The sequence below is a fragment of the Abrus precatorius genome, unplaced genomic scaffold (assembly GCF_003935025.1).
Source record: "Abrus precatorius isolate BTA unplaced genomic scaffold, Abrus_2018 Scaffold11, whole genome shotgun sequence".
Lineage (NCBI taxonomy): Eukaryota > Viridiplantae > Streptophyta > Magnoliopsida > Fabales > Fabaceae > Abrus > Abrus precatorius.
The window spans coordinates 26,264,010-26,277,269 of record NW_020874303.1 but is presented as its reverse complement, the minus strand read 5'-3'; the positions used below and the strand labels follow the sequence as shown (position 1 = coordinate 26,277,269).

Here is a 13,260-nt window from a genome sequence, read left to right as displayed (position 1 = left end):
TAAATGTTATTTTTTCTTAACAGTGTGATTCATCTAATTTAATATATTATTAAAAGTTATTTTTGGTTGCGTAAGTTTGTGATTATAATTCAGACACAAGTGAAATTAGATAAAAGCCCCATAAGGTGGACAAGTTCATTTATTCCTTTCCACATCCTATAATTTCATTCAAGACAAATTTATAATATACCATAGACACAAGTGAATAATATGTCCAAGTAACACACTTTTGGATTGTGAAATTTGGAGGACATCCATCGGCTGGAGTTTTTAAAATATTTCTTCAGCTCCTTTTGTAATAAATACTTATTAAATTTGTTTATCATATTTATAAGAAATAAACTATTATATTTATGTTGAATTTTGGAAGTCTTATAGAAGGCTTATGTAATGCAGTATTATCTTTTCACCTATTAGTTGAATTTTGATTAGATTGTGTCATCAGTCAAACGTATTAACCTCCAAATTTATTTATTTATTTATTATCAACAAATGTATTTTATGTTGAACTTCCTCAAATTGTTTTGTGCCATGGACTTAGGTCAGCACTCAAAACCCACAAAAACTTGGCCCAGAATGCTTAGAAACCCAGCCCGAATTTGGACTCAAGGAGCATACGATAATTACACTTTGCATGACCAAGAAAAAAAAAATGCTTTCAACAGCCTCTTAAGTTTTGTTGACCAAAACAACCCTCTATACTGCAATCTTTACATTTGAGGAACATTCCTTCTTTATTAGGTATATGATATTCAATTTATTACCTCTATTTAGTGACGATTTTGGAGAATTGGGTCAAAAAGTTCAGTATAACTCAATAGATGGTTACTCAAATCGTTCAATGGGTTGGAGGTGAATTAGTAGATAACATATTTAGTGGAGAGAAAGAATGCGATTAATTTTACATAATAAGCTGTGTTTTTAAAACATTATTTGTCATTTTTTGTATAGTGGCACAAAAACTTTAGTAAGAATAAATAGATAAAAAAGAAAGGAAAAAGTAGAAATGTGATAGGACAAAAAAAGGAGAATATATATATATATATATACTGTTTATTAAAAAAGAAAAAAAAAGGTTGGTAAGTATATATATGCTTAAGGAATTGGGCTCATTCTATATTGGCAAAAGGGAAGTTTTTTCTTTTTTTGAAAAAAGGGAATTTTGAATCAAGTCTTGAAAAAGAAAAAAAAAAGGTACTACCTGGTTTTAGCATGTCAAGGGATGTTCAATTCTCACCCCTCATGATTGTACAAGCACCACCAATTCTGTTCATGATACACCGATAGGAATAAAATTCATTTAGAAACCATCCAAAGAAAACACCATTACTGAGTTTTCACTTGTTTAGAAAACTTTAATGAATTCAACCTTGTAGTTTCGATCTTTTTTATGTTCTTGTAAACCACTTCCAAACAACCTCATTCATCTTTGTCCAAATTACTTTGCGAAAGAAAGGGTTCCATTTTCAAGCAAGGTCCGAGCAAGTAACTTGGATACTCACCTTCAACAAATTACTTGCACCTAATAATAAAATAAATAATTATATAAATTCTTAAGCTTCCTCGCTCTTACCTTGCCCATGATATGAACAAATGACTTTAATACATTAAAATCAACATTAAGTGAATACACAAGAAAGCTAAAACTGTTTTAAACTTACTTTGGATAACGATGTATTGACCTCCTTGAGGTACAATGGTACCATGTAATAATAGCTTGTTATATGAAGTGTCTTGGTTAAGGGCCAAGGCTCATTTAATTCAATTAGACTTATAACTTTTTATCGTCATTATCATTATTATTATTATTATAACTCTCTGTTAAGGTTCTTAATTTCACAAACCCGTTTACACACTTTTTTTTATCCCATTCATTTTCTTTCTTTACGTTCACAGGATTAAATTTTCACAAAATTTAGAGTCTTAAACGGGGCAATCACTATGGAATCTTTTTGTTGAGGGAGAAAATTATTGTCCCCAGCGCTTAATTGACATATGCATTGCTGTAAATTGAAAAAAAAAGGTTTGCAAACATATTTTCGTATCTAAAAAGGTGGTGGATACAAGATAACTCTAGCTTGTATAATCTCGATTCACGATGAACCATTATTAATCAAGTTAGATTGGGTTGCTCTGTAAAATAAACAAGCTTATAAAATTGTTTGCTTTATGTGTGACTAACTCTATCGGTAACTTATAAAATATATCAAAATACTTAAAAATGTGGATCGCAAAGGACGAGTTAATGGACAATAAATCATGAATGTCCCAAATAAATGAAGTGGAGAAGGCTCCATTTCTACCAGCCTTACGACCTAACCCCAGACAAAAGAGAGAGCACGAATGGCCAGCAACTTAGCGTGAAAGTTGTCTCAAAAACGTTAATCCTTAAAAGCCCATTACTATGCTATGCTATCCCTAAACAAAGCTCTCTCTTTTTCCTATTGGTGAATGAAGCTCAAAGTTATTAAAACCAACTATTGTTTCATTCCAGCGATTATCAATCTTTGATTAATAATTTCTGATATTTTTAACCGGACCAAGTATACAGGTAAAAAGTTGTCTGTAGTGTGGGTTACTACTTTTTTGTTTAATAGATTAACTTGGGTTTAGACGAAGGTCACATCACACGGTTGACGATTATAATAATACTATTTTCTAAAAACCATTTTCCGAGGCAAACAACATTCGACTTGTCAATTTCAGCGCACTAATAAACAATCAATGAGTAATGTCAAACCCTTTCTTTTTTAAAAATAAAAAATGAACGAATCAACGGCTCAGAACACGTATGATTCATATCTGGGGGACTCAGCCCTTATCCCCGCGGCGCCGTATTTTCACCTTTGGACGGTCCAAAATGGCCTGCTGATTAATTTTAAAATAAATACAGTTTATTAAATAATATTACCATAGCAAAGCAATGGTAAGTATTGATGTCCTGTATTATACTTTTAACTCAAAATTGTTTTTAATAAATTATAAATTAATTTTGTCATTATATAATAATAAAAATTTCATTTTAATACAATATTAATGTAAAATTACAATAAATAAAAGTTATTACAAAAGTTATTTATTTTTAACGATATAATCAATTTATAATTAGATAATATATCCATGCAGTATATAGTATGGAAAAATGTATTTACATTTTGTTAAGCAATTATATATTTTTAAAAATATAAAAAAATTGTAAAGATTAATCAAAGAAGTTATTTATAAAGATTAAAGATATATTTATTTTATACTAGTATCGCCTTCACGTAAAAGTTTGAATGAATAGGAATGGTTTTTGTTTTATAAATAATTGAGGAGCATAATAGAATAAAGAATGAATTAATATTTAGAAAAAGAAGTAGCGTGGCGTAGACGGCTTCGAGAAGATACTGAACAATGGCCCCATGCGGCTAACCTGGAGAGAGAGGAAAGGAGCCATTAAAAAGACCGTTTCGCGAACGCGTAATAATAGACGCGGTTGCGCTCTGTTTGGTTAAAAAGAAAGTAGGAAAAAAAAAAAGAAAAAAAAAACAATATAAAGAAAATAGAGGAGAAAAAGTATCTGGAATTTACTTCATATTGTTGGTGTGAGAGGGTGAGGTTCTTTTCTTTTACGACTTTTCTTCAAATTCGTATGGTTTCTAGATTCCTTTCTTTGTTTCTCTTATAAGCCCTAACCTCTCTGTTACCCCCTTTTATTTCCTCTTCGATTTTCCAATTCTCCACGGAAAATCTTCCATTCATTTCAATCCTTCTCTCAAAAATTTCACCCTCGCTTTTGCAGATTCCATAATCGTTCTCCCTAACGGTAATCTTTATTTCTTTCGGTTTTTTTTTTATAATTTTTTACCGTTATTCTTTTCGAATATTATAGATTTGAAATCTCACCGATCGATCTGTTCCGATCTTCTTGCAGGTTGCAACAAAAATGGCGGAAGAACACAGATGCCAGGCACCGCAGTTCTGCGCCAACAATTGCGGATTCTTTGGTAGCCCTGCCACGCAGAACCTTTGTTCCAAGTGCTACCGCGATTTGCAGCTCAAGGAACAACAATCTTCCTCCGCTAAGCTCGTTCTCAATCAATCGCTCGTTCCTCCTCCGTCGCCGGCGGTGGTTTCTCAGCCGTCTTCGTCGACCGATGCGCCTTTCGATCCGTCTTCGGCGGTGGTTGATGCTCCACGCGCTGCGGAGGAGGCTAAGCCGCCGCAGCAGAACCGGTGCATGACGTGCAGGCGGCGCGTGGGGCTCACGGGATTCAAGTGCCGGTGCGGGATGATGCTCTGCGGGACGCACCGTTACCCGGAGCAGCACGCGTGCGAGTTCGACTTCAAGGGAATGGGGAGGGATCAGATCGCGAAGGCGAATCCGGTGGTCAAGGCGGAGAAGCTCGAGAAGATCTGAAAAAGAGGGAAAGGGTATTATGGTCATTTCGTGTTTACGGTTATTACCAATTTGACGGTGAAGCGTATTCGGATGTGGAATCCGGGTCGGATCCTTGGCCGGTGGCGTGAGTGTCATGGCTTACGAATCGGGTGCCGTAATAGGCGGTGGGTGGGTCATTGTTATGTGGTTGCGTTGTCATTGTAAATTAATTTGAAAACGTTTCAATTGTCATTAAACTTCTTTCTGGTTGAAAATTATTTCTTTTCTGCCTCGGTATTCTAAGAATTAATTAATTCTTTGGCAGAATTTTAAAATATATTACTTTGCAATACCGTGGGCCGGGGGCTGCGCTTTCACGTTAGAAAAGTGAGAAGTAATTGAAAATTGAGAATCACTAAAAATTATATATTTTGATAAAGATTGAGAAGTAATAGAAATTGTTCATACATAATTTAAATGGAAAATAGACGTGATTGATATGGAATATCATTTAACTGAATTTTGTTTAACCTAATCGATCATTTTCTGGAGAGTTATTTGCCCCGACCTAAGAATTTACGGGATCGTCAATTTATGCTCGTAAGTCAGTTTGTTGCTGGTGTAATATGTAGATCGCGTGATGATCACGCGATCATTTTAAAAATAGTTATTTATTTTGGTTAATTTTGTAGATGGTTTTCGAAAAGCTAAATAATATATATTATTAAAAAATATATTTCTAACAACGTGTTAAATAAATATTTGAACATTATTTTCTTGTGTATATTAAGGTATTGCTTGCTGGTTATTTAAGAAAGTTGAAACCTTGGAAATTGAGGTTGATAAGCTTTTCTCATGCTCAATATTTGATGCAACTAAGGCAATTCAGCAAATAGTAACATGTTTGTGATACAAAAAAAAAAAAAAAAAAACTATGCTTTTATTTTGAAAAAATGATATCAGAGTGTTGGGTGACAATAGTAGGTGGTGATGCTATTTCACAAGAAAAATGAAGTGTTAGGTAACTCTAACAATAAGTAATAAAATAACAATAAAAGGTGTCAATAAATCAGTAATGACAATATATAATATTACATTATAATAATAATGGGAATTATTGGATGATGGTATGAGCGAAGGGTATTAAGAAGTTATGGCAATGATTGAGGGCATTGGGTGGCGGAGGGTATCAACAAATGATAGTCATAGTGATGGTAGACAGCAAATCACAATGGAGGTAGCCGACTATGGTAGTAATGGTGAAATATTGGATGCAAGCTATGGCAATGACATGTGCAATGGTGACAATAACATTGGTTGTAGATGTTGTCTAATAAGAACAGTAGAAGATTCAAGTAAAGCTAAGATAAATAACTTATCTTATTTTATTCCTCTTATTTTGTCTCACAAACAAAATTTTAAAGTATTTCTTCATTGATATTAAAAGACTATATTATCTTCGGGATGTAAAAATTATTGATGTTTTACTTTTTACCTTTTTTCAAACAAAGTTTTTTTGCACATCCTTTGGATCCATATATATTTTTCAAAAGTTTTTCAAGATTTATTGGTTAATCTTAAGTAAAAAAAATTTCATTCGACGATAGTAAGCCTGTAATGCCTACATAATTTGTTTTTGGTCAGATAATGCACACGTTCGATAACTACACACTTGAAGATGCAATAAAGTATGATGAAGGTACATTTGAAAATATTTCTTATATTGTAATAAATCAACGCAAAAATATATGTTTTTATTTTTTATACATGATTTTATTATTATAATTTTTTATCATGTTCAAATTTTACTTGGTAATGTTATGTTTTAATTTTGTCTTTATTTTTCGTTATTGATATCAAATATAGGTAAATGACCTGACGTGCATGAGATGATCAACACATATATGCATATATTTAAAATTTAATTTAATTATTGTTTTATTTTAATATTTTACATTAATCATTTTGTCTCAAATTTTAATAATATACTTAAAAAATTAAAATTTAATTTCCCTAAAATTTAAATTTTATTTTTTCTATTTATTTTCTTGATTTTTTTTCTATTTTAAATTTTTCATTTGAATTAAAAAGTACCTTTCTAATTCATGATACACTTTCTAGCTAGTATGTGAAATAAACAAGAGAATATTGTTTTCGTAGTATTAGATCAAAGGTTCTCATTCAATGCTTTCCATTTTAACCACTGCTAATCATGGACATGATTTCTTGTTGCCCTTTATTTCATGTAGTTTTAACAAAATTATTAGTTTAAAAGTCATAATAAATGGCATTACCTATAAACTTTTCACATGCTTTAAATTTATTAATTATTAAATTGAACGGTAATTTTAATTTTGAAAATGATAAGAAACTTAATTAGTGTTTAACACAACAATAAAACTTTTAAATCATTGCTATAACTTGAATTTATGAAAAAAAATAAATAAAACCATTGTTATAACTAAAATTTATGAGAACTTAATCTAAACCAATTAGCTAGTGGGAGTGATCAGAAAAATGCCTACTTAGTCTTGATCTGGTACACAAAAGAGGTGCAGTAAAGATTGATTTAATTGCAGGTGAGATAATCAATAATCAAGCATGAATCGTGATCTTTTTTGTTTCGTTTTCATTGTCCCGTTGTCTCTGCCTTTTGAGTCAGGGAATGGCCTCGTGTCAAAGTGAATGACTCAGTTTATGTCATTTGGGCCAAGCTTAGGCTATAGTCAGGTTGAGTTTGGATAGTACAAAATCCCTAAGGCTTATTGACATAAAAAATACACATAATCTAATTTTAAAATTTTAAATTCGTCAAAATTAACAGTAGATCAAAAAGAGGCAGTAGAACAGGTTGGGTCTTACAATTCTGAGTACACTATCCTATTTAGTAGAAAGCGTCTATTAACTTGAATCCTTTATTGAGTTCCATTATTTGCTTGATATAGGACATAAAATTACACGGACAATTTTGATGTTTTCTTCCTTTAAATTTTATCTTAGTTTTTTAACATTTTTATTCTACTTTAGTTTTTGAATTTAATTTTTTTCTTAACATTTTTTTAACTGTTACCATCATCTTGAAACTTATTTGAAAGTGGTGTACCAGCATCATCCAAAGCTATATACGTGTCCTACATGCATCAGAGCGAAGTACCTCCCCAAAAAATGCCACACATTTTGTAGCAATACCTAGGGTTTGGAAATCTCACTCATTAACCTAACCAAATACTTACTTGGTTGATAAGTGTTTTACAATATCTACCTACTGCGATATTTGCTAACACAACCAAATGATAACAATCAAAACCATTTTTCTTCAACGAAATGTTAATTCAAACCAGTATATATATATTCTTCTTCTCGTCATATCACTTGTCATGTCATCTTACTCTTCCCCTTTTTTGCTTTCCATCTCTCAACTGTATGTTTTGAATTGTACAAACATATTTTTCTTTTAGTTGAACTAGTTGATTCTATGCAATGAATGAGATGGTTGTTATTACAAACTACAGTGTCCAAGCATTCTTGTCCATATGCTACCCAAATGTACATAACAAAGGATCCTTTGACTTAAACATGAGTTCATTTTGCTATTTAATGGTAAAATTTCTTAGTTCTCTAATACTACCATACATTTCTTAATTGAGAACAACTGTATGACAAATGAGAACAGTAAAATAAATTTTAATTTTATTTAAAATAGTCAAAATAGAAAAAATACACATAAAATTTGAATTTTATATTGAAAATGTATTCTAACATTTTGATGATGATTTTTATTACGTGTAAAACTTTAGTTTTAATTTAACATAATATAAAAATAGCTATATCTGCATATAAATTTGGTCTTACTTTTATTATATTAAATGTCCACTTAAAAATAAAGTTAAAAAATATATATACAATAAAATGACGAACGAAGGAGACTACGGGAGTGGGTAGTGTCATCCGGGGATAAAACCTTCATATGGAAAGATAAGTAACAAGTTGGTAAGGAATCTTTTTAAAACCTTCCAATAATATCAGTTGCAATTAGGGTTGGGAATATGCGATAGGTTGACTTGGCTTCGATTATATCTGACCCACTTTATTTGTTGAATAAGTTTGGTGTAAACATTTTTAAAAGCTTATTCAACTTAAAGAAAAAAGTTTAACTTTTAAGTTATTTTGGCATATATCATGATTTTTATGGGACACAACCTTGTTAATTAAGAACAATTAAATATATATTATTCGAACTAATAATTTATGGGTTATTTTTAAAATTTATTTTTTTAAGTCCAATAAGTTTATTATTTTTAAAAATATAAAATATTCTTGATAAATTTTTTATTCATTGTAATTTTAGATCAATTTAAAATTTCATAAATAAAATAAAATTAGTTAACATAAAAAATTGTTCAATATCATGAGTGTTAATAACATCCATATAAATTGATCCTTATCACGTACATAATTTGATGTATGCATTCTTAGTCACGCATTATGTTTGCATCCAAAATTGGATAATTGAAGTTTGTTTGTCATTTTTAATTTTCAATACGCAAGTTAGTTGAAAGGGTGTAATTTTTTCCTTTAGAACAATTCTTTTGCACATTTTCATAAATCCTGCAATGCTGATGCCAACACGTAAATAAACAGACTATAAGTTGTGGCTCTGCTAACAATAATTTTTGTTTGACACTCTTAAGATATATAAATTCTCAAGTAAAAGAAAGAAAGAAAGAATGTAATAAATATAACAGATAATGTGCTAAAAGGAGTCAAATATAGAAAAAAAACAAACTTATGTTACTAATAAGAAAAAATATTGACCAAAATTTAAGAAAAGAAAAAGAAATTTATTTAAATGCTTGTTTAATAATTTTTTAAAACCATAACTTACGTTCTTTAACACTTTTAGATAAACTTGTAATAATTAATATGATTTCACAACACGAGAGAGAGAGAGAGAGATATATATAAAAATGTTAACTAGATATACTGTTATGGTGTCTTATTAAAAATAAAAGTTGTATAAACTTGAAGTTAGAAGGGAAAATAGATCCTCAATATGGTTGCAGAATCCAAATCTTTGACATTCAATTCAAATTATATATGGAAGAAATAAACAGGTTGGATGTGAGCTCACATATTGGACCCACTCCAAATGCCACGGACTGCATCATCACATCCTTGCAAACCACCCTATCACTCACTACCTCCCCTGTAAGCACCTTACCCCACATCCAACCTCACACTCAAAACAAAATAATCCATAACATCAACTTCAAACCATGCCTTCTTATAACATCCCTCCAACAACTCCATACATGCCACATTCACATCCAATAATAGAAATATGATTTCCCAAAACAAACATGGTTATGCCATTTGTTCCATCAAGCCAATCAAATTCTCCTTTCGTCCACTCTTTGCCCTCTTACTCCTTTTCCTCTTCACCGCCACTCTCACATCCCGAACCATGCTCTCACAAAGTAAACTCACACAAAAAATGAACACCCTTCTTCTAAACTATGCCACCATAGACTCCGTTGAAGAACAGTGGAATCAGGAAATCCAACAACTTCTCGATTCAAGCCTCGGAAACGAATCACGTGTCCCCGTAGCGTTGCGCTCTGCGTTGTTCCAAAGATATTTACCCCATTTTCAAGAGGCTCTTAATGATTGGGCCATGAAAAGGAACAACAAGAGTTCTCAACCCGATATCATGTTAGAACTCACACGCCTAGTGAAGCACCCCATTGAAAAGCACAAAGGGTTGGTGGGTTCCGATCATAAGAAATACCAATCGTGTGCGGTTGTTGGGAACAGTGGGATTTTGTTGAATACAAATTATGGGAAACTAATCGATTCCAACGAGGTTGTTATTCGGTTGAACCATGCGAGGGTCGAAGGCTTCGAGAACAAAGTAGGGTCGAAAACAAACATTTCGTTCGTTAATAGCAACGTATTGCATGCGTGTGGGAGAATAGTGGGGTCAGGGTGCTTATGTCACACGTATGGTGCTGACGTGGCAACAATTATGTACCTTTGTCAACCAGCACATATCATGGACTACACGGTGTGCAATTCGTTCAACAAGACCCCTTTAATGGTCACTGATCCACGGTTCGATATGGTGTGTGCGAGGATAGTGAAATACTATTCTTTGAAACGGTTTGTGATGGAAACGGGTATGGGTTTGAAGGAATGGGGCCCGGCCCATGATGAGGCCTTTTTTCATTACTCTTCTGGGTTTCAAGCGTTTATGTTGGCTTTGGGAATATGTGAAAAAGTAAGCATGTTTGGGTTTGGGAAATCTGGTTCCGCCAAGCATCACTATCACACTAATCAAAGAGCTGAACTTCATCTGCATGACTATGAGGCAGAATATGCATTTTACCGTGACATTGTGGATGGACATAGGCCAATACCTTTTCTTTCGGACGAGTTTCATATTCCTCCTGTGCTCATGTATCGATGACGCTTTTGCCTGATCAGATGCTCAATTTTTCAATTCTATCACGTCTCAACTGGTCCTTTCTATTATTTTGTCAAATGCATACGTATATATATATACACACACACACACTGGAGACCAATACTGATTCCAGATTCAATTTTGTATTGTGAATTACTTTGTGATGCTAAATGCCCGAATGTATGCAGCAAAAGAAAATGTAAATTTTACGTTGATATCAATACACTTTTGTCGACCCTTTAATGATCAAGCATGATATCTAAGGCGAACTATGTATTTATTTTGTCATTGGGTCACATTGAATAAGGTTAATTGGATGATGAATCAGTTGCATGTGTTTGAAATCACTTATTTTATTATTTTTTAAAAATAATTTTTAACTTGTACAATATTATACATAATAATAATAATAATTTTTATATAGTAAATTTTTATTAAAAATAATTGAATTTAATATAATTTAGTGAATGCTATTAAATATTACAATTTTTAGTAAAATTTTATTATTTATAGTATTATACATGTTAAAAAAATATTTTTAGAATAGTTCAAATTAAGCAAGCGGTAAGCTAAATAATTTCATTAATTAATCGCTTATAAAAATCCCAGGTAGTTTAATAGAATTGCATCTTATAAAAAAATGAAATTATTGAAACTGGGCCGGCCACGGGGTTTCTACCCGTTTTGTCCTTGCCACGCCTTCTTACTGTGACGCTTGCGCATGACAAATTGACCACTAAAAGTTTAAGTAATTATGATCTATAAAATTAAGCATTTTTTAAGTTGGAATGGTTGTTAAATTAAGAGTAATTATTTTAGCTTACTGATTATTTGACAATAATTATTTCGGCTAAGAACTTTTTTCACATTAATATAGTTTATTGATTATATAAAATAATATTTATTTTAATATGTTGTTTGAAGTAATATTTAAGCTCATAGTTGATAAATATTTTTACCTTTGATATTTTAGCTAAGTTAGTTCTCTTCAAAGAGTTTTAGGTAATTATTAATGGTCAACTTAGCCCTATTTGTGAGATCTAAATCAAGCTACAAGTATTGTAGTGCACTGAAATGATATGATCTTCAGTGTATTATAGCACTACATAAATTTACCTGCCCACAAATATTAATGAAGCAATTTCAATGATAAACCTGATGTTGATATAATAAAATTTCTCGAGGGATCAAGTTTTAGACATGTGCTTGATATTGGGTTTATAAGGGGCATGATTTGATTGGAAAAGCATCCATTTGCATTTGGTTGCTGAGGATGTTCCCAGAGACCGGATTTTGGTTAACCTTGTTGGCTATAGCCTATAGCTAATGGCTTTAGAGAGAGACACCCACAGGGGCTGGCACTTTTGAATATGAAAGTGTGGTGCTATAGTTTAGTTAAATTGGTGCAGTTAAAGATGGTAGTTTGTGTTCTTTCTACCTCTCTAACGTTTTACCCGACAAAGCATGGTGGAGGTTCCTTATCTTCAAGAACCAAATACAACCTCCCATTTTTTTCTACTACTTTTTTGCTTTGGTCAATCCTACCTCAAAAGAATCCAAATCACAAACCCTTTTATTTTTACTCTCCCTTTCTCTCTCTTCCTCACGTGTATTAAGGATCACCATGTCTTCTTCAAGAAAAAGAGGCTCCTATAACACAATATCTCTTTTTCAAACACACTTGCGTAATTGAACACCATTTTGGATGCTTTTCTTAGCACATCATCTAACTCTGTGACTAAAAGAATGAAGCTAACCAGTTCCAATTTTATATTGGGCAACTGATGTCAAGCTTTGTAGCTAGCTACTTGATATTGGCGTGTGATTTGGTGAGCCCAAATTAGACTCTTAATTAAATTAAGACAAGAAATTATTGAAAAAAAAAGTGATTTTATATTTGTAGCCCACAGTCCTTTCACATTGGGCAAATTTGCGGGTGAACCAACATCTTTCCATCAATTAGGCTTTTTTATTCATCTTGTTGATATAGGAAAAATGTCCATCCCAATAATTTGATGTCACCCACTTATAAATTTATAAGCTTTTTATTTTTTTCTTTTTTCCCTCTCTAAAAATATATAGGCAGTTTTCATTGTTCCTTTCACGAGGGATCAATCAATAATCATATTCGTAAGAGTTGCAAGGATTGTGAAAATCCTTTACAGATTAGGACGGCACCACCTTTTGTTTGATAGAAAATTGTGAATGATTCTCTGTAACATCTTTTCCGATTGGTGAATAATTACTTAATGACCAATTGGTTAATGGGAAGGGGACACGCAAATAAACAGAAACCAAAACGTTACCGACATTAAAATAACATGTTATAAAACTTTTTGTACTTCTGTGAACGCCGCATGTCCTAAACCGTTTTTGGTCTCACATTTTGCCTGCGTTTATGTTAATTGTATATTTGTATCGGTTTCCTGATCAT

General features: G+C 32.0%; 2 protein-coding genes across 2 annotated transcripts; both read left to right on the top strand.

Moving 5' to 3' along the window:
- Positions 1–3,333: 3,333 nt before the first annotated feature.
- On the top strand, positions 3,334–4,693 carry LOC113855175 (zinc finger A20 and AN1 domain-containing stress-associated protein 3). The gene is made up of 2 exons (XM_027486690.1): positions 3,334–3,808; positions 3,917–4,693. Exon 2 carries the CDS (start codon positions 3,929–3,931, stop codon positions 4,400–4,402), a length of 474 nt encoding a protein of 157 aa, XP_027342491.1. The 5' UTR covers positions 3,334–3,808; positions 3,917–3,928; the 3' UTR covers positions 4,403–4,693.
- Positions 4,694–9,704: 5,011 nt separating this feature from the next.
- On the top strand, positions 9,705–10,829 carry LOC113855938 (beta-1,6-galactosyltransferase GALT29A-like). Its single transcript, XM_027487565.1, has one exon. The coding sequence runs from the start codon at positions 9,705–9,707 to the stop codon at positions 10,827–10,829; it is 1,125 nt and encodes a 374-aa protein (XP_027343366.1).
- The last annotated feature ends 2,431 nt before the right edge of the window (positions 10,830–13,260 follow it).